Source organism: Coniosporium apollinis (genome assembly GCF_000281105.1).
Source record: "Coniosporium apollinis CBS 100218 chromosome Unknown supercont1.55, whole genome shotgun sequence".
Lineage (NCBI taxonomy): Eukaryota > Fungi > Ascomycota > Dothideomycetes > Coniosporium > Coniosporium apollinis.
Window position 1 is genome coordinate 27,592 of NW_006913317.1, and position 17,818 is coordinate 45,409.

The 17,818-nt window shown below is 54.5% G+C and overlaps 7 protein-coding genes across 7 annotated transcripts; 2 read left to right on the plus strand and 5 right to left on the minus strand.

Moving 5' to 3' along the window:
- Positions 1-624: 624 nt before the first annotated feature.
- On the minus strand, positions 625-1,034 carry W97_08517 (uncharacterized protein; the record flags this gene model as incomplete). The annotated part of the gene is made up of 3 exons (XM_007786286.1): positions 625-708; positions 761-813; positions 875-1,034. The coding sequence occupies 3 exons, from the start codon at positions 1,032-1,034 to the stop codon at positions 625-627; spliced, it is 297 nt and encodes a 98-aa protein (XP_007784476.1).
- Positions 1,035-1,647: 613 nt separating this feature from the next.
- W97_08518 (uncharacterized protein) lies at positions 1,648-3,167 on the plus strand (the record flags this gene model as incomplete). The annotated part of the gene is made up of 5 exons (XM_007786287.1): positions 1,648-1,747; positions 1,814-1,863; positions 1,930-2,636; positions 2,719-3,041; positions 3,094-3,167. 5 exons carry the CDS (start codon positions 1,648-1,650, stop codon positions 3,165-3,167), a joined length of 1,254 nt encoding a protein of 417 aa, XP_007784477.1.
- A 265-nt stretch (positions 3,168-3,432) lies between these two features.
- On the minus strand, positions 3,433-4,474 carry W97_08519 (uncharacterized protein; the record flags this gene model as incomplete). The annotated part of the gene is made up of 4 exons (XM_007786288.1): positions 3,433-3,838; positions 3,898-3,956; positions 4,008-4,309; positions 4,333-4,474. 4 exons carry the CDS (start codon positions 4,472-4,474, stop codon positions 3,433-3,435), a joined length of 909 nt encoding a protein of 302 aa, XP_007784478.1.
- A 683-nt stretch (positions 4,475-5,157) lies between these two features.
- Positions 5,158-6,863, minus strand: W97_08520 (uncharacterized protein; the record flags this gene model as incomplete). The annotated part of the gene is made up of 2 exons (XM_007786289.1): positions 5,158-6,276; positions 6,330-6,863. 2 exons carry the CDS (start codon positions 6,861-6,863, stop codon positions 5,158-5,160), a joined length of 1,653 nt encoding a protein of 550 aa, XP_007784479.1.
- A 669-nt stretch (positions 6,864-7,532) lies between these two features.
- On the plus strand, positions 7,533-13,605 carry W97_08521 (uncharacterized protein; the record flags this gene model as incomplete). The annotated part of the gene is made up of 6 exons (XM_007786290.1): positions 7,533-7,694; positions 7,899-7,942; positions 8,000-11,287; positions 11,348-11,549; positions 11,601-13,069; positions 13,185-13,605. The coding sequence occupies 6 exons, from the start codon at positions 7,533-7,535 to the stop codon at positions 13,603-13,605; spliced, it is 5,586 nt and encodes a 1,861-aa protein (XP_007784480.1).
- A 584-nt stretch (positions 13,606-14,189) lies between these two features.
- W97_08522 (uncharacterized protein) lies at positions 14,190-15,968 on the minus strand (the record flags this gene model as incomplete). Its single annotated transcript, XM_007786291.1, has 2 exons — positions 14,190-15,302; positions 15,357-15,968. The coding sequence occupies 2 exons, from the start codon at positions 15,966-15,968 to the stop codon at positions 14,190-14,192; spliced, it is 1,725 nt and encodes a 574-aa protein (XP_007784481.1).
- A 1,102-nt stretch (positions 15,969-17,070) lies between these two features.
- On the minus strand, positions 17,071-17,814 carry W97_08523 (uncharacterized protein; the record flags this gene model as incomplete). Its single annotated transcript, XM_007786292.1, has 1 exon — positions 17,071-17,814. One exon carries the CDS (start codon positions 17,812-17,814, stop codon positions 17,071-17,073), a length of 744 nt encoding a protein of 247 aa, XP_007784482.1.
- Positions 17,815-17,818: the final 4 nt, after the last annotated feature.

The window sequence follows — 17,818 nt, forward strand, 5'->3', positions numbered from 1 at the left end:
ATTTAATTGAGCGCTGATGCAGAGGACGGATATCTTGCCGCATTGGATGAGAGGGCGACCTGAGAAGTGCTGTGACGTGACTCCGTACACAAACATCGGACAGCGGGAAGTAGAGGCAAGCTCGGTCAGAAACCAGCAGAAGCGGCATGCGAAACCACAGAAGAGCCAGGTGGGAACTAGGCTTGAGATAGTGAGCAGACCACGGACGTCTTCGATGGTTGGAGGCGATGGTCAGGCGGTGGCCATGCAACTCTGACGTGGGGTGCAAAAGTCCAGTGTTTCCGGAGCAGGCTGTAAGAGTATGAACATAGCGGTTGTAGATCCCTCAGTGATCGAGAGATGTCCAGGACAGCCTTGCATTCTGGTGGTAGACGAACGCATAAACCCGTACTTTCTTACATTCTTGATTCCGCCCATGAGCAGCAGCGTGCCTTAAGATATCACCTGCCTTGAATCGGCAATCCCAATCCAGCAACCATTATGAACCAAAGCAACTCGGCAAAGTCCTACAGCTACACAAGAGATCGCTCCTCGAGAATGCAAATATGTAGAGATGCACAAGCGGATATCGATGTCGAAAACCAGCGACTATTTTCCCTTCTCGGTGTCTGCCGGCATAGAAGATTAGTCGCATGCGATGCCGAGTGTCAAGGGCTGAGGTGGATTACCGTAGTGCGCCTTGTTCCACTTCTTGTCGAATATGCCAGGCTGTAGTTGAGTTGTTAGTATCAGCCAACAGCTCCAGGAGTCGGGGTCATACGTCGCCCGGCCGCTGGTCGGCAACTCGCTCTTGGAAGTGCTTCGAATCAATGCCTGGGAAACAACAATGTTCAGTACGGAGTTAGGCGCGCGCACAGCTTGATGGGCTTCGTACCCCCGCCCTTCACCTGGTTGGGCTCTACGTGATCCGGATCTCCCCTTCTGGTCGCGGCCCCGGGAGTATGAGTGTCCTTGCCTCCGGCTGCGGACCACCGGTCTCCAATCTGCTTGCTGCCCGGTGTCTCGAAGACGTTGGGTGCCTTTGGGTAGAACATGGCGGCGGTGATTGCAACGCCTAGAATCATGAGGTTGCGCGGCCTGAGAAGTTTGTCCATGATTAGATCTGGAGTGTCGGTCAGGATGTGGATGTGGATGTGGATGTGGATGTGGATAGGTAAGTGGTAGCTGGTATTAAGGTTGGATAGAACAATTGATGGTTAGAGGTAGAGCTGCGAGCGACGCTGCTGTAAGGAACGTAGATGGAGCTAGTCACGTTTGGTGCGTAGTGCTGACACGCACGGCAGGATCACAATGCCGTCATCACCATCAACGGCTAAGGCGGGCTAGCAAGGGGGAGGGTGCGCTAGTGGCGGTCGGAAGGGCCTGCCGAGAGGAGGCTGCTCCGCTAAGCCACGGTAAGCCACACCAGGCCACGCCAGGCCACGCCAGGCCACGCCCGCGGCTTGTTTCGATCCTCAGCCCCTGTCGCGCTCCCGTCGAGGCTCTTCAGCAGCCCCGTCTGTCGCTCAACACGCTCACGTGCTCCTGCAAAACCCCCCTACCGACAGCTCCCAATTCCCAACTCATGCTGGATTCCTTGGGCCCTGGCGCTGTGGAGCTGAAGGACAAGTCGGGAGAAAGCGCGCTCCTCCCCCCCTCTACTCTAACATGGATGGCGACGGCGACCCTGCCGTGGACCCCGAGCGACCAGATGGCTTTACCCTCGTCCTCCCATTGCCCTACCGGGTGGCTTTGGTCGTAGTACTCGGTGTGTGCATCACAGACATACTAAGCTACCCCACATGCTGCAACGCTGTCTGATAATGGCTACTAGGCGTCTGGGCCTGGGGCCTCAACCTCCACTACCTCCACCTCATCCACATCGTACGTTTCACCGCGCCCGCTGCTCTCCCACAATCCTCACCACCGCCCATCTAACACGCCCCCCAGGACGTCCCAGCCCTAATCCGCTACCCCTCCCGCCCATCCTCCACCCACCCAACGCACCACCTCTCGACCTACCGCCTCGCGACCCTCCTAACCATCCCCCTCCTCTTCTCCCTCGCTCTCTTCTGGCTCCTCACCCACGGCGACGCCGCCCTCGTGCAGCAATGGTCCGTCCTACCAAACCTGTACCTCCTGCTCCTCTGTCTGCTCTTCATCCTCCCCTACCACGACCTCTCCAAGTCCGGCCGCGCGCGCACCGTCGCGACCCTCAAGCGCATCTCTCTCGGCGGCCTGGCCGAGGCCGCGGACGGGAAGTTTGGAGACATACTCATGGCGGACGCGCTGACGTCTTACGCGAAGGTGCTGGGCGATCTGTTCGTGTGTCTGTGCATGATGTTGAAGGCGGCGCATGGCTCGACGGGCCGCCCGGACAGGGCTTGCGGAGGCTGGTTCATGGTGCCGTTGATCATCAGCATACCGAGCATGATACGGCTAAGGCAGTGTTTGATTGAGCATCTGCGCATTAGGAGGGGGAATCAGGCGGCGAGGAGGGAGGGCCTGGCTGTGGGGAAGGATGGATGGGGGGGACAGCATCTGGCTAATGCGCTCAAGTATGCGAGTGCGTTTCCGGTTATCGTGTTGAGTGCCTTGCAGAGGGGCTATGATCCCGCGAGGATTGGAATGAGTGAGACGGGCTTGTTTAGACTGTGGTAAGACGGGCTCGTTCTTCGCACTACACTCAGCTCACCATGTTCAAGGAACCGCCAGCTGACACATGTTGAATCTATTCAGGCTCCTTTTCGTCTTCATAAACTCCTTCTACTCCTTTTACTGGGATGTAGCCAAAGACTGGGATCTTCACATGTTCTCTTCTAAGTCCGAGCGAGACAACCCAGAGTATCCATGGGGTCTGCGCCGCCATCGGTATTTCCACACCCCGGAAATCTACTACGGCGTCATCATTGTAGACTTGTTGCTGAGATGTACCTGGAGCTTCAAGCTGTCGCCGCATCTTGACCACTTTAACGACCTCGAAGGCGGCATTTTCCTGATGGAGATTCTTGAGGTCTTTAGGCGCTGGCTCTGGATTTTCTTCCGCGTGGAGACGGAGTGGGGTGAGTTTCCAACGCTGCGATGGCGTTGGAGTCCCGCTGCTGACGAACTTAGTGCGGAATAATCGCGGTCCGGCTCCAGACGATATCATGCTGGGCGACTATGCCAACAAGATCGATGAGGATTGAGCCTTTTAAATTACAGCTTGTGTAACTGTGTACGCTCCTGTTTCAAGGCTTTTGGACGATATAGATGGAAAAGGCGCAGCTGTATCGGTAGGAAGGCATCTTCGTCGCGCAAATTTTGAGCATTTGAATACCCCTTCGATCCTCATGTACGTTAGATCTATGCATATTGGATCTGCACGGGTTGACTGCGAGCAGATCCGGCCACGTTCGTGTAAGATTTCCCTCACGCCTGGCCCTCGGTCAGAGCGTTGGAACTGAGCCATTTCTATATGAAAGTCAACATCCGTAAGTTCAAGGGTAAGAGCGTGGGTCTTCTCAGCACACACCATGACGCCCCTTTTCTTAACTGCCTTTCTTTGAGACTCTGGATGGCGCTGCGTGCACCCTTCAATCTGGTTGTGCTTTCTAGCAGACTCTCTATGGCCTTTCGCGTGCCCTCGACGATGGCTTTGTGCTCTACAGCGTGGAGCCGTTCAGTCAGATGGTCTAAGTCGGTATCCTCGGACTCGAATGGAATCTCTTTGATCACGATCGGCTCGCCACGGTCAACGTCTTTGATGACATAGTGTATCATGACGCCTGTCTTGTTCGTCTTACCGTCCTGGAAGTCCTTGTGCGCTCGTTCAATGGCATTGGCGCCGTCATAGGCCCCTGGCAGTGCAGGGTGCAAGCTTGGGAAGAGAAAGTCAGACCAATGATCTCCCCAGACGTTGTGTTGTGGGTGCCCTACTTGATGATCGGTATGCCTGCTTCCTCAATAGGTGTCAGGAAGCTCTCCGTCAATATGTGCTGTGTCCGTCAGCCATTGTCTTGTCCGACTTAGCAAAGGCATGAGCTCACCATAAATCCAGCACAAACGATCACGTCAGGCTTCTCCAGTTTCTTTCCGGACTTATCTTCTTCAGCCTTGTCTCCTCTCTCGATTCCCAGCACTACATTCGCGAGCTTCTCGTCGTATTTCTGTCGCGCCGTCTCCTCGTTGTTGGGGTATAGCGTCTTCTTGTACTTGAGCAAACTCAGGCGTTCAGTGGGGATGCTTGCTTTTGCGGCGCGCTGTAAGCCGTAGGCATCTTTGCGGTTCGATATGACCGACACAATGCGTGTGTTTGGAAGAGCAGGAGTGTTCGAGGCATCTACCAGGGCTGCAGGCGGTTTGTTAGTATACGTGACTGATAGCCAACTTTTCCGTCTTTCTGGCTTCCTAGTACATAGCAGATATGAAGCGCAGAGGCTGGAAACTTGCCTTGTAAGTTGGATCCGTTGCCGGAGATCAGGACAGCAATCTTGGTGGGGCTTGCTTGTGCCATTGTGTGGGTTTGTATGACCAGACGTGGAAAACTTGAGGAAGCTGGTGGTGGATCAGCTCGTTGTCGGTGAGGGGGGATGCTCGCGGGGATGCCCGTGGGTGGGGGATGCTCGTGGGGATGCCTGAAGCCAGTGAAGTCAGTCCCCGGAAAGTGTCCCGCAGTGCCCAAGGGCCCCTCCACAACGAAATGCCCCGTCTCGGCGAAACTCCGGTTGTGCCTGAAGGGCCCCACGGGTCGGTGATACGTTCGGAGACGGAGCTCTTGATTGTAAGAGACCAATATCAATCACAAGACTGAGCACAGTGCGGAAGCTGTAAGACCACAGGCGCTTGAGTAGAGAGGAAGGCAAGAGCGCCAGTGCCGTCCTACAGTTCATCAAGTGCAGAGCATGGATGGTTGAAGGGCATCGCACGGTTGATTGGGGCCACGATATACGGTATAGCCAAGTAATTACTAAGTAGTAAATCCAGCCCCTTGCCCAGTCGGACTCCGCTGTCGGTGTAGCGGCCAATGCTATCATGATGCCCATGTCGCCGTGCAGTTGTCCATCCCCCAGCTAAGACAGTTCTAAACTCCCTGCTGAGCCTCTGTCGTTGTCAATATCATCAACCATGTCCATGTCGTGACCCTCAAAACGCCGCCGTATGCCACATGTTCGCGTCGCAATGCGTCGGTAACTCGACCTAGTCCTCGAGGAACTCCACCATGACCGTGCCATTCTTGAGGCCGGCCTGTTCGATCGTACTGTCGAGCATGTCTATCAAGTTCTTGCCCATGAAGATCAACTCGAAATCGACGCCCTCCTTGCCTTCCAGAGGCGATGCTTTGAGCCACTCGTAGATTCTGCGCACAGGGTCGGCGAGCGCGAAGCGGCGGATCTGTCTGCCACCTGAGTGTCTGAACTGAATGCGTGTGGTTGTTGCTGGGCTGCTGGGTGGCTCCGTATGGGGTGTTGATGAAGAGATCCTCGAAAAAGGAGTGGCAGTCGCTGCTGCGGCAGGCGCAGCTGTGCCATTAGTGGCTGTTTCGGGACCCGTGTCCATGGCGTCCGCGTCTTCTGCTGTCGACGCTTCGGCTTTCCCCTTCGGAGACGCCTCGGGTTTCCTTGTCAGCTCATCCGGGTCTGTGCTGCGCGGCCCGCCATTGTTGGCTAAGCTGTTCTGCAGAGCCATCTCCAGCATTTCTTCCTCCGTCATGCGGTCGACGTCCGGCTTCTTTGGTGCCTTCCGAGTTGCGACAGGATTACGCGCATAGGCCTTGAGGCTGTAGCGGTCCAGGAACTCGTGCAGCTGCATGAGGAAGTCGGCGGGTTGCGGGACGGGTGGGCCGGACCACACTTTAACCTGTTCGCCAGTGCGGGGGTCAACAATAGCTATGTGCGGATATGCGTCTTGGCTGTCACGATCGTGGAAGTAGTAGTTGATGTAGCTGCTGCCATTTGGATCGTCCTTTAGATACTGCAGGAAGATAAAGTTCTCCTTAACGGTATCTTTGATCTGGCTGTTCTTCCAAATGTCCCTGTTGAGTCGCTGGCAGTCGAACACTGCCGCGTCTTGCACGTCCACCAGGATCCATTTCTCGGTCTCCTTGCCTTCGTCGCGTGCCTCATCCCAGGAAAGTCGCGAGATCAGCTCGAATGGAGGTCTAAATAGCTCTGCGAGGTGGTTGGACTTGGCTGAGGTATCGGAAGCGCCGCCGGTTGCGCGAGATAAGGCGTGACGACGAGCGTTCTCGTTGTTGTCCTCATCCCAAACAGAAGGAGGTGGTCGTTGGTTGAAGATCCCCGGCCGGCCTGTAGCAGGCTGCAGTCAGTGGTAGTGAAAGCATAGAATGGCTCGACGACCTTACCTAGTACTCTTCGCTCGCGTGCACGCATCTGCTCGGCGATAGCCGCGCTCATGTCGTCCGAGTTCGAGCCCCAATTGGCACTGGGACCTATCAGGGTCTCAGTTGTCCGGGCCATTGGCGCTCGAACACCAAAGTCGGCTGTTTGGTCCGCTCCACCGTACATCTCCTCCTGCAGTCGACGGGCCATGGCTTCATCATCTTCCGCTGTGCTTGAAAAGGTAGGCTGAGCAGCCGCTGCTGGTGCGGGCCGGGGAGGCGCTTGTGCTTGATTGCCGAAGAACTCGGAGTCCTCGTCATCCGAATCGATGCGGATAACTCCATCGTCGTCCTCTGCGTACTGAGGTCGTGCGGATGGCGGGGGTTGTGGGGCGCTCGCCGATGGGGCGTGCGTCGCCGCTGACCCGGAGAGATCCAGGTTCGGGCTGTCGAAGAAGAGCTGGATGGCCTGTTCCAGGTTGTTGTCTGTCAAATGAAGATACTGCGCCGCGCGCTCTGGATCCGCTGAAGTTATGGCGGTGAAGTCCGCTATCAGGTCGTCCATGCTGTGCTGTGTTGTGACCTTCAGCCGTTGATCAGAAGACTGTGGCTCCTTGATCTGAGTTTCGGAGTGTGTTGCAGTTGTTCGCCGAGCAAGAGACTGCCTACCGGAAGATTTGACGCGTGTGTTGTCTCGCGGGTGATGCTCGTGCAGAATGTGGAAAGTGATGGAAGTGCGGCGTGCCGAAGTGGATGCTCACAGAGGCCGGAAGTAGAGGTGGCGGATGACAGCCGTTTTGAGGTCCAGATAGGCGCAGTGGCTACAGGAGAGACTTCCAAGGGCTAGGAGGAGGGGAGAGGAGAAGGGAGAGAGTTGTGCTGTGCTCTCCAAGAGCGAGTTCACTGTATCGTTGCGTGTCTAACAACATCGGCAAGCCGGACTCAAAGCTCAATGTCACTCGTCGAGTGAGGCTGCCGCCGATAAGTTCAACCGTGCCAGGCGTACTTTCTTTACGGTAATCACTAGTTAAGTTACAGTGGACGTACTGTAACTTATGTATGTATCGGACAGATGAGCTACGCTAAGCCGTTTGCTCCTGAGGCTTCCAAACTACACGCCACTGCCGCGAATCTGCATCTGCCTGTGGCGGGCGGTTTGGTACAAGATGCCTCTGTCGCTGACCTCCAACAACTGACTGACGTGAGAAACCGATCCACTGGCCCACCGTTCATCATGGCTACAGCGTCGGCGGAGAAAGAGCTCTCCCTGGTCGGCAAAGTCGAGTTACGCATTGCTCTAGCGGACTCCGATGAGAAGCTGGAGGCTTTGTTGAAGACCTATCTCGCGCCCTTGCTGCTCAAACTTGCATCGGAGCACGCAAGCGTCAGGAACAAGGTAGGCCCAATCTTGTATTCTCAAGTGATGCATTAGTGCCCCGATAATCTTATAACCCGTCTTTAACGCCATATGAGCTTCCATTTTGCGGCCGTTCCAGTTCTAGTTCCTTGAATTGGTTCAGGAGGTGGTGTCTCTACGATAGAATGAGAAGTTATCGTGTCATTTTGGACGGCGCTGATAGCGCTTCCTTCCGCTTTCTAGGTCATATCTATATGTCAGCACGTCAGCACTCGGATAAAGCCACAGTATGAGTCTCGCGTTTGCCAAGCGACATCCTTCCAAAGACTGACACTGTTATCAAGATCAATCAAGCTTCCCGTTGCAGCGCTTCTGAAGCAGTTCAAGGACCATCCGAACGCGCCGCTGATCCGACACTTCGACATTGTTTATATCCAACAAGGCCTTCCCCGCCTGTCAGTTGCGGAACGACTAGAGCTACTTCCTGTGCTCTTCCATGGAATCGCCTCGCAGATAACTCCCCCCACAACGCATGGTCCGCAGATCTTTCATCTTCTACTGCGGGTTCTAGGCCACTTGCAGCTACCGCCGAGGGGCAGCAAAGAAGACGAAGAATTACGGAAAAAGTTTGGAGTATCCGACGACGACGCCAAAGCTCTTTCAAGCTGGTTTGGAAAGCTAATCCTGCTTGTCGTGAACCGCACGCCGGGTGCGGGGTCTGCAGGCAATGAGACTTGCCCAGGTCTTTCAGTGGAAGACTATCAGTTTCTCACACAGCAAGGCAAGGCAGAAGTCTGGGACCCAACGAAAGAGTCCGGACTAAGCCTCACCGAGACCAAAGTGACAGTCGCCAAACTGCTCGCAAGCGGCATCTTCAAGGATGAAGAGCGTTTCCTGCCGGCTGTATTCGCCTCCGCAGACACCAATTCGAGAATTGCAGAAATAGGCGACGACATTTTGAAACGTGCCACGCAAAGCATAGATTTAGAAGACTCAATGCTCGTGCAAGTCTTCTATGACATATACCTCGGTGGCCAGCCTCCTCAAGGGCCGCCGGCTGTACGTCCTGCTCTTCGTATAAAGCTCCTGTCCCTCCTTACCAAGTCCGTCGCTAGTACGAGGTTTCCCGAACGGATAGTCTGTATCGTCGAGGAAGGTCTTGCGCCCGGGCAACAAGACAGCACCAGCTCACGAGGCCGCGAGATCTCTAAACTACGGTCCGCCATCTTCAGCTTTGCAAACTTTGTAGCTCGTAGGGGCTCACCGGCCGATGTACAAACCGTCGCACCTATTCTTGTCGACCGCTTACGCGCGTTTATCGAAGATCAGGGCTGGCCGACTCTCAACAGGGATGAAGACATCTCCTTACGATGCTACGGCTACGAAGTGATTGGTTTACTTGCCAAAGCCGCCCCACAGCAGACCCTAGTCGAGCCGGACTTAAGGCTGCTGGCATGGCTCTTTCGGTCGCTCCGTGAGGACAGCTCTGGCAGTCAGACAACCGTGAGCATTGAAGAGGCTTTATCGGCAGTCATTGGAGCTTTCAATGGACTCACGCAAAGCGACATCCAAGATAGCCTGAGAAAGCTCTTGCTCGCACAGGTGGAGATCTCCGATAACAAACAGGCTTCTGATGCGAAGATTAGAAGCACGCGGTATCCTGCGGTGCGGTTCGCGAACCGGTGCCTGCCATACAGTGATGCCGTGGCCCGATGGATTGACATCCTCGCTGTCGTTCAAGACGACGCATCAAGCAAGCACGAGCTGGTGGAAGAAGGTCGGCGTGGGCTCGACCCGCACTGGTATAAGTTGCTCAGCACGACGCAAGCGCAGTCTGGTGCAGCTACTTTGATGCTTCCAGACTTTGACATGCCCGACTTTGCAACGCTCGTGCACTTTGTGTTCACTCAGTCCGCTAAGAACGACGGTTCAGCAGGCGCAACGGACGGTCCAGACCATGGAATCAGCCACTCATTATACAACTTTATACGGTTACATTCCAAGGCCTTAGCACCCTCGGTGAAGTTTTGCCACCAGGTGCTCATGAGCCAAGCATTGTCATCAGAAGGCATAGCTATTCCGATCGATGCAGACTGGGAGAGGAAGCTTGAAACTGCTTACACGACCGACCCAAAAGCTAGATCTGCCATCAGAGTGTACATAAAGAACGCCTCTAGAAACGAGAGTGAGCAGTACTCCGCGTTGCTGATCTTACTACAAGCTGCCTTGGAAGGCCTTCTCTGGAACGAAGGCAATGGCCTCGGCGTTTGCGGAGCTATCTTTGTATCTTTCTGTTCGCTATGCCCGGACCATCTCCTCGCTGCGGCAGGGTTTACTCGAAGGTTTCGCTTACTCGAAGTTGCAATATTCTCAAACGACCAGCGTGCAAGAGTACAAGCTAGCCATGCTTTCGGCCTCCTCGCCACCCAGGAGTCATGCAATCAGGACGACGTGTCAAGTTCCCTATCAGTCCTGCTCGGAAAGTTGACCACTTGGAAAGGAGCCATAGGCGCCGCGGTAAACCAGGTTAGCGGCGCCATTGTTGCTCTGTCGTACTTTTTCAGCAGACTCTCGTATCGTGGCCGCAGCGCGACTGTGCGCGAAGCAAGCTTCCACACCTTCTTAGAGACTCTATTCAACATCCTAAAGTCGTCTCCGGACAGTTCGATGCGAGCTGCCTGCTTCTCAGCCGTTGATCAGTTGAGCTTGTTCTACAGTATCGAGCCTAGCTCTATTGAAGTATACATGCCGTTTCGGTCTGTGGTTGACAAGATAATGGAGACAGCCAAAACAGGCAATGAGCACGCAATCCTTACTCTCGGTCACCTCGCCATGACAGCTACAGAGACCGGAAACAGCAGTGCCGAGACATCGAATCTATCCTACGTACTTGAACGCATGTATCAACTCCACGAGGTTCGCCAGGCCGAGTCGCGGTTTGCCGTTGGCGAGGCTCTAAGCTGTCTGACCTGCGGGTGGGACTCGACGGCGCTAGCCTCACAGCTTGATATTGAAGGTCAAGCACCTTCCGGCACCTCACGGGAAGACGCACTGGGCGAGGTGCTCGACAAGATTCTCATTGACTGCAAAAACACCAAACCCTCTCTCAAGAAAGCATCCGTAATCTGGGCCATGTGCCTTGTGCAATTCTGCGGTCACCGCTCAGAGGTCCAGCAACGGCTACGGAGGTGTCAGGCTGCCTTCGGATACTGCTTGTCAGATCGGGACGAAATTGTTCAAGAGGCTGCGTCTAGAGGTCTTGGTCTGGTTTATGAGAAGGGGGATCGGCAGCTCAAAGATGAGCTTGTACGAGATCTTGTGGGCTCTTTCTCTGGAGAAAACAAAGCGGACTTATCTGGCCGCATCACGGAAGACACACAGCTTTTCGAGCCTGGTGCTTTGCCTACTGGTGAAGGTTCGGTTACGACGTACAAGGACATCCTCAGTCTGGCTTCCGAAGTCGGTGACTCCAGCCTAGTGTATCGCTTCATGTCTCTGGCGGCAAACAATGCTATCTGGTCCAGCCGAGCAGCTTTTGGAAGATTTGGGCTTAGCAGTGTATTTTCAGACTCCAGCGTCGACGGATACCTGGCCGAGAACCCTAAGCTTTATCCGAAGCTCTATCGGTACAGGTCAGTGTCTTCGAGCGGGCTCCTTGTTGCACCAGACTTGTTTATGCTGACCTGCCACAGATTCGATCCAAATCCCAACGTGCAGCGCTCAATGAACGACATCTGGAATGCCCTTGTAAAAGATTCTTCATCTACACTTGAGAAGTATTTCGATGCCATCATGGAAGATCTGCTCCAGAATATACTTGCTCGAGAATGGCGAGTAAGACAGGCATCCTGCGCGGCTATTGCCGATCTGGTGCAGGGACGCAAGCTAGAGAAGGTGAGCCGGCTTAATGTGATTATACTATTGGCAAGTTGCTTACAGATACAGTACGAGCCTTACCTTGGACGGACTTGGACTTTGTGTTTCAAGGTATTGGACGACATCAAGGAGTCCGTACGAGCGGCGGCTGCTGCCCTGGCCCGAGTTCTTACTGGCGTACTTACAAGAAGCCTTGAGGCCGGAGAGGCTTCGTCCAAGGCCGCAGATGCTATGCTTAAGCATGTTCTTCCCTTCCTTCTCTCAACATCTGGATTGGAGTCCAGTGCCACCGAAGTCCAAGCGTTCGCCCTCGACACGTTGTTGCAGATCATCAAGAAGAGCAGTGGCAAGACCTTGAGGCCTTTTATCCCAGAGCTTGTTGAGCGGCTTCTAGGATTACTGAGCTCCTTGGAGCCGCAAGCAGTCAATTACCTTCACCTGAACGCCTCCAAGTACAACCTGACCGAGCAGAAGATCGACGATATGCGACTCGCAAGCATCCGTGGGAGCCCTCTAACGGAAGCCATTGAGAGATGCCTGGATCTTGTGGACGAGCCCACAATGGAAGCACTCGTGCCTCGCCTAGAGAATGCTCTGAAGTCTGCTGTCGGCCTGCCGTCAAAGGTTGGGTGCAGTCGGATCCTTGTCTCACTGAGCACACGGCACAACTCTCTTTTCAGACCGCATGCGGACCATTTCCTGAAGCTCATAGAGAAGCAAGTTCTCGATTTTAACCCGACTGTATCAAGCTCCTACGCAGTATCTGCCGGCTACGTCGCCAGAGTAGCTTCGAATAAGCAGATACTGAAACTCATCGCCTTCAGCAAACGGTTGTACTTCACATCAGACGACGACCGATCACGAGTTGCTTCAGGGGATATTGTGCATGCCTTCTCCAAGCACGCGTCCGACCGCTTCAATACGCTCGCAGTGGAGCTCCTGCCCTTCGTGTTTGTGGCGAAGCATGACAGCCACGAACATGTCAAGGAGCAGTTCCAGACTACTTGGGACTCTCATGTCGGCGGTCCGCGAGCGGTGCTCTTGTATCTTAAAGATATCGTAACGTTGGCACAAGAGCATCTAGATTCGCCACGCTGGGTCCTGAAGCACACTGCCGCCCGCGCGATTGCCGACGCAGTCATGTCGGCCTCGTCCGCCAGTGATGAACTGAGTCTTGCAGATGCAGAGATTCTCTGGCCGGCCGTAGATAAGGCGATGGCCGGAAAGACGTGGGAGGGCAAAGAAATCGTCCTGGCGGCCTATGTACGTTTCGTGGAGAAGGGAGGGCAGCTTTGGAGGGCGCGCTCAAACGTTGCCGGCCAGATCAACAGGGTCATCGTCCGCGAAGCAAAGCGTCAGAACACTACATACCGTCAATACGCTCTCGGTGCGCTGGGTCAAGTGGCGGCGGCCCGAACGGACATGGATATAAGCGAGACAGTCATGGAGATCGTGGAACCAGTGGTCGAAGAGCTTACAGCTACCAGTGTAGATGCCATGGAGGTTGATGGCGAGAGCAAGGTCACAGATGATAAATTGTAAGTACTGTGTCTTCACATCAGGTCTCCTCTCGGGCGTGCCGAATGACAAACCGAACGCTCATGCGCCGGAAGAGGTACGCGCTACAAGACAATGTGCTAACTATATCTCCAGGCGTGACAGGACGCTTGCCGGCAGTGTCGAAGCCCTATGCGCATCAGCGAACCTCACCACTTTACCACGAGCCCTCCAACTTGCCGCATCTGTGAACTCGGTGCGTTCAAACAATGTACAGCTCGCGCTCTTCGAAGCGCTTCTCAAGATGTTTCAACGACTTGTCAAGGATCACCCCGGCTTCGGGCAACATGTACCAGCACAAGTCGGAACCAGTTTGGTGTCACTCATCTTCGACCCTAGGTACAATGACTTGAGCGAAGCTCTACGTCTCAAGAGGTCGCGGATGATCGTGGCGCTGGCGCAGGTGGCAGGACTTGGGCAGTCTGCGCTCAGGGAGAGGCTGCCGGGTGAGATTGAGAGTGAGAAATCCTCACCCGTGCGGCAAGAGCTGGAGCGGGCGTACAGGGTACTTGCGTGATTTACATTCGAGGCTTGAGTTTGGGTTTGGGCTCCTGCAGTGCAATCATGGAATGACGAAATTGTTTAACTTAGATTTTTGTCAGGGTCACAATCAGGTTGTTTTCAGGTGACTTCAGATCTAGAGGGCCTCGGTTAAGACATCTGTAACAACATTGTTGTTCCACTATAAGTTTCGGACATCATTTTGGATGATACCGACAAGGTTTAATGGTGCATGGGGCGCTCTCAGCCTGTTCAAGGATACTAGTGCTAATGTGTATAAGAAGAAACCGAACATCACTAGAACGGAGCTCTACAACGAACCAGTGAGCAAAGCGTCTCCGAAAGTGAGATCCGCTTACCGCTTGGTCAACGGAGTACGGCGCCATGTGTCACCTTCAGAGTTTTCTCCAAACCAAAAGACCACTAATGCATACTGATGTGAACGGGAAAGGGCTTTGTGGATCGTTTAGCACTCACATCATCACTCAATCAAGAATGCCGGATTTCAGACAGCAACATTTCTTGTCTTCTAATCCTTTTGCCCGATTTTACGTCTGCTCCTCTCCTTCCCCTACCATAGCTGCAGTAATTCCGGTACTACTACCAGTTGGCCCTCGCCGGAACATACGATGGCTCACGCTGCTTGAGTGACTCCCTGTAGACTGCCCTGCTTAACTTCCTGTCGTCACCGTCGAACTCGTTTCCCTTCCACCATTGCCTCAACTTTTCCTCATACAGCTTCTTGTCGTAGTCTGACGCCGTTGTGGCAGTCCTGGAACTGTGCATTGGAGACCTTTCGTCAGGCGTATTGTGGACCTCCATACAGCGTGGTTTGTCTTCCGGTTCGACCTCAGACACAGCTCGTGAGACCGGCGGCGGCGCATCTGTAGCATCTACATCTTCATCAGCATCCGACATACTCATGATAGACTTGGTCACAAGATCGGGAAGGAGGGCAGCCAACTCGAACTCGGCGTAGATGGGCGCCAGCTCCCTGAACTTGTTATACATACCTGGAGGCGTTGGTTTACTCTCTTGAGCCTCCTTTCGCAAAGGCATGTCGTAGATGGGCGAGTCGGGGTTTATCCCTATGCATGTGAAGCTCTCGTCAGAGTCTACCCTCCGCAGTAACGGAATCTTCGGCATCGTGACTTTCCTTGCATGGACCGGCTTGACTGGCGGCTGTGGACTGTCTGCCGGCTTGGTATCGACTGGCGGTTTAGGAGTGACTGGCGGCTTACCTGGAATGACTGGCGGCTTCCGTGGCTGTTGATACACGCTCCACTTACCGTACTGTTGTGGCTCGCCGGCGGGTGCAGCTGGATAAGTTGAGCATGGGTGCTGTATCCCAGTGGGTGCAGCTGGGACGGTGGACGCCGGGTGAAGCCGTGCGGGCTCCCGCGGGTGCACGAAGTCGTCCCACTGAGTTCCGCGGCGCTCGCCATTGTAACTCACGCTTACCGACGGCGATCGCGGCTTCGGTTCTCTGCCGGTGAGCCTCCTCCCAATTTCATGCACGAAGGAAGGTCTACGTTGCTTGTCAGGTCGCTCCGGCCGAGGGTCGGCAGAGATCTTCGCAGCTGTTCCTCCAACGCCGCCACAGTGTAGAGCGACGTTGGCGCTGTCTCCTATGGCTGTAGACATCGGGTAGGGGACCGATATCTTCTTCTTGATTTTCTCGTGGTGGGTGTCGGTGCGCCATTCCTTGAACGTCTTCGCTGGACTGATTAGCCCTTGGAGAAGCTGTGAGCGGCTTAGCTTACTTACCTGTCCTGCTTTATGGAGATTTAGGCCACCTAAGGGGATCATCTTCACTTCGCGCCTGCTTCCGAGGCTGGGCTTCGGAGGCTCGTTATGTGACACGGGGATGGGCAGAGAATTGCTGACATTGCGGTTAACGTGCGACTGTGCGCTATCAACTCGGGGAGGCTCTTGGAGTCGCTGTGGCGGGCATAGAGCTTTCATCTGCCTCCGCCGCTCCTCTTCCTGCTGGGCAAGCGCCAGCGCCACCCTCTCGACCTCGGCCTGTTGCCGTCTGGGGTCTAGTATGACAGGAGGCGTCGGCTTAGGACGTCGAGTAGGTTGTTGTTGCTTTTCATGTCGTTGCATCAGATGCCCCACAAAAGGTCTGGTGGACACGTTTTCTGTCGTAGTCCTCTTCTCCTTCATGGTAGTGAGTCCCTTTGCTAGATCCACCAGGGCCTTCCCTTCACCGGGAGGTCCTGCTGCATACACCATCTTGACTTCATCCCACCAATTCTCGCGTTGATGCGCGTTTGCGTCCTTGGGTCGCATCGGGCGAGGAGACGTAGGTAACTTGCCCTGCGGCGGTGGTAGATTCTCCTTCGGTGGCGGTTCAAGCGGTCTCGTAGTCTTCATGTTCCTTAGTACTGTTTTCCGCTGTATAACTTTTAACGGAGGAGAAAAGGGTTGAGTACTTACGTTCAACGCCGCTCTAGTTGCGGTTGCCACTGTGGAATATTGTGGCGGATGAGAATTCAAAGAAGCGGACGGCTGAATAGATGCTGATGCCGCTGGGTGGGTATACGTGCCTTTGATGTGATGAGGATCGATTGGTGCGGTGCAGTAATCGGCAACGTCGGCCCTTGAGAGGGGTTTGTGCGTCAGATGCAGGATTTGAGAGTATGCGGGTGTCCAACTTGATGGGAGTTTAGTAGACAGTGGAGGTAGTGTTGGGTGGTTGGAGGTTTGGGGCAGCGAGTTCTTCCTCACGGTGTCCTGCATCGTGTCGTTCTCGTGACCTCTGCGTGAATGCGTAATGTCTTCTCTTGTGACTCTTACCTGTGAACCAGTGATTGGAAGATCCGCTTCAATATCGGCGTAGCAGGATCTCAAGGTGCTTGTGTGACTTGTCGCTCAAGATGCTCCAGGCATACAAATGTGCGAGTGGATCTGTATGAATGCAAGCACGAAACACGCAGAAAAGATCTAATGCCAGATGTAGGTGCAGCCGAGCACCTTTATCCTACTGAACAACGGTCCCGTAGCTGCATAAAGGGGGGCAGTAACAACACACAAAGGCTGTAAAAGAGAATGGGAAGCGCACCTTTGTCGTATGCGTTATCCGCATTGTGTAAACTTGGCAGATCAAGAACAAAGGCACGATTCCATGACAACGGCATGCTATGAGAACCACAGGGAAGTGGGCATCTTGGATTGCACCGGCTGCTGAGACAGCGTGTCACGAGAAAGCATGAGAAGGTGGAACCTATGACGTGCCAGAGATTAAATCCTATTATATCATTGGGTATGTAAAAGAACTACAACCAAGCAAACTTGATGAGCATCGAGCAGTCCATGGAAGATATGCACCCGATCAACGCAAAGATACGAAATGACGATGGAGATTGAAAGACAGGTATAACGATCAGTGAGTAAAAAAAAAAGCCCTGGTGAGTGTCAGCATCCAATAGAGGACAGAGCTGGCGAAGCGCTTACAGGCTCATGAGGCCGAACGAGCTCAAAGCAGAACAGCAACAGCAGCGGCGATACCTCCCAACACCTCGAGTGCGGCCCGGTTCGTAGCTGCAGCACCTGTATACATGGACATAGATGAGGTGGTGGCAGGGATCATGGAGCTGGTCATATGGCTGCACGACTTGCATGCCGTGACTGTAGTAGTAGAGCCTCCAGTCCTGGTCGGACTCATGGTTGGATAGATGTCGCTGGATGGAATCATGCAATTCGGACCCGGACACATGGGTTTGGTTGTACAAGTGCTGCACGAATACGGTGGCGACTGCTGCCACGTGGGGGCGGTCGGCTGCGGCGGCATCGGGCTGGGTGTTTCCTCGCAGGGTACCGTGGGCGTAACGGCGGTCGGCTTTGGTCCGCAGACTGTGCAGACCGTGACGGTTGTGGTCATCCCTGGAGGAGGTCCGTTCGTGGGAGTAGGCCAGCTTGGCGTCTCGCCAGTGCAAGTCTGAGTGATGGTGACCACGCTATCAGTATAACCTGTCGAGCAGAGCGCCGTGACTGTTGTCGTGTAAATCGAGGTCCAGACTGGCATGGGTGGCGTGGCGGTCATTGTCGACATGCTTGTTGCCCTCGTGCACTGGGGGCATGTAGTTACGGTGACCCCGTTGGTGACCGTCACTACACTTTCGGTGGTCGGACATGGCTCCCAGTAGTCCACCGTGACAGTTTGCTGAGCAGAGATGCTGACGACTGCGGCAAAAAGTGTGGCCGTAACGAAGGCCTTCATGATG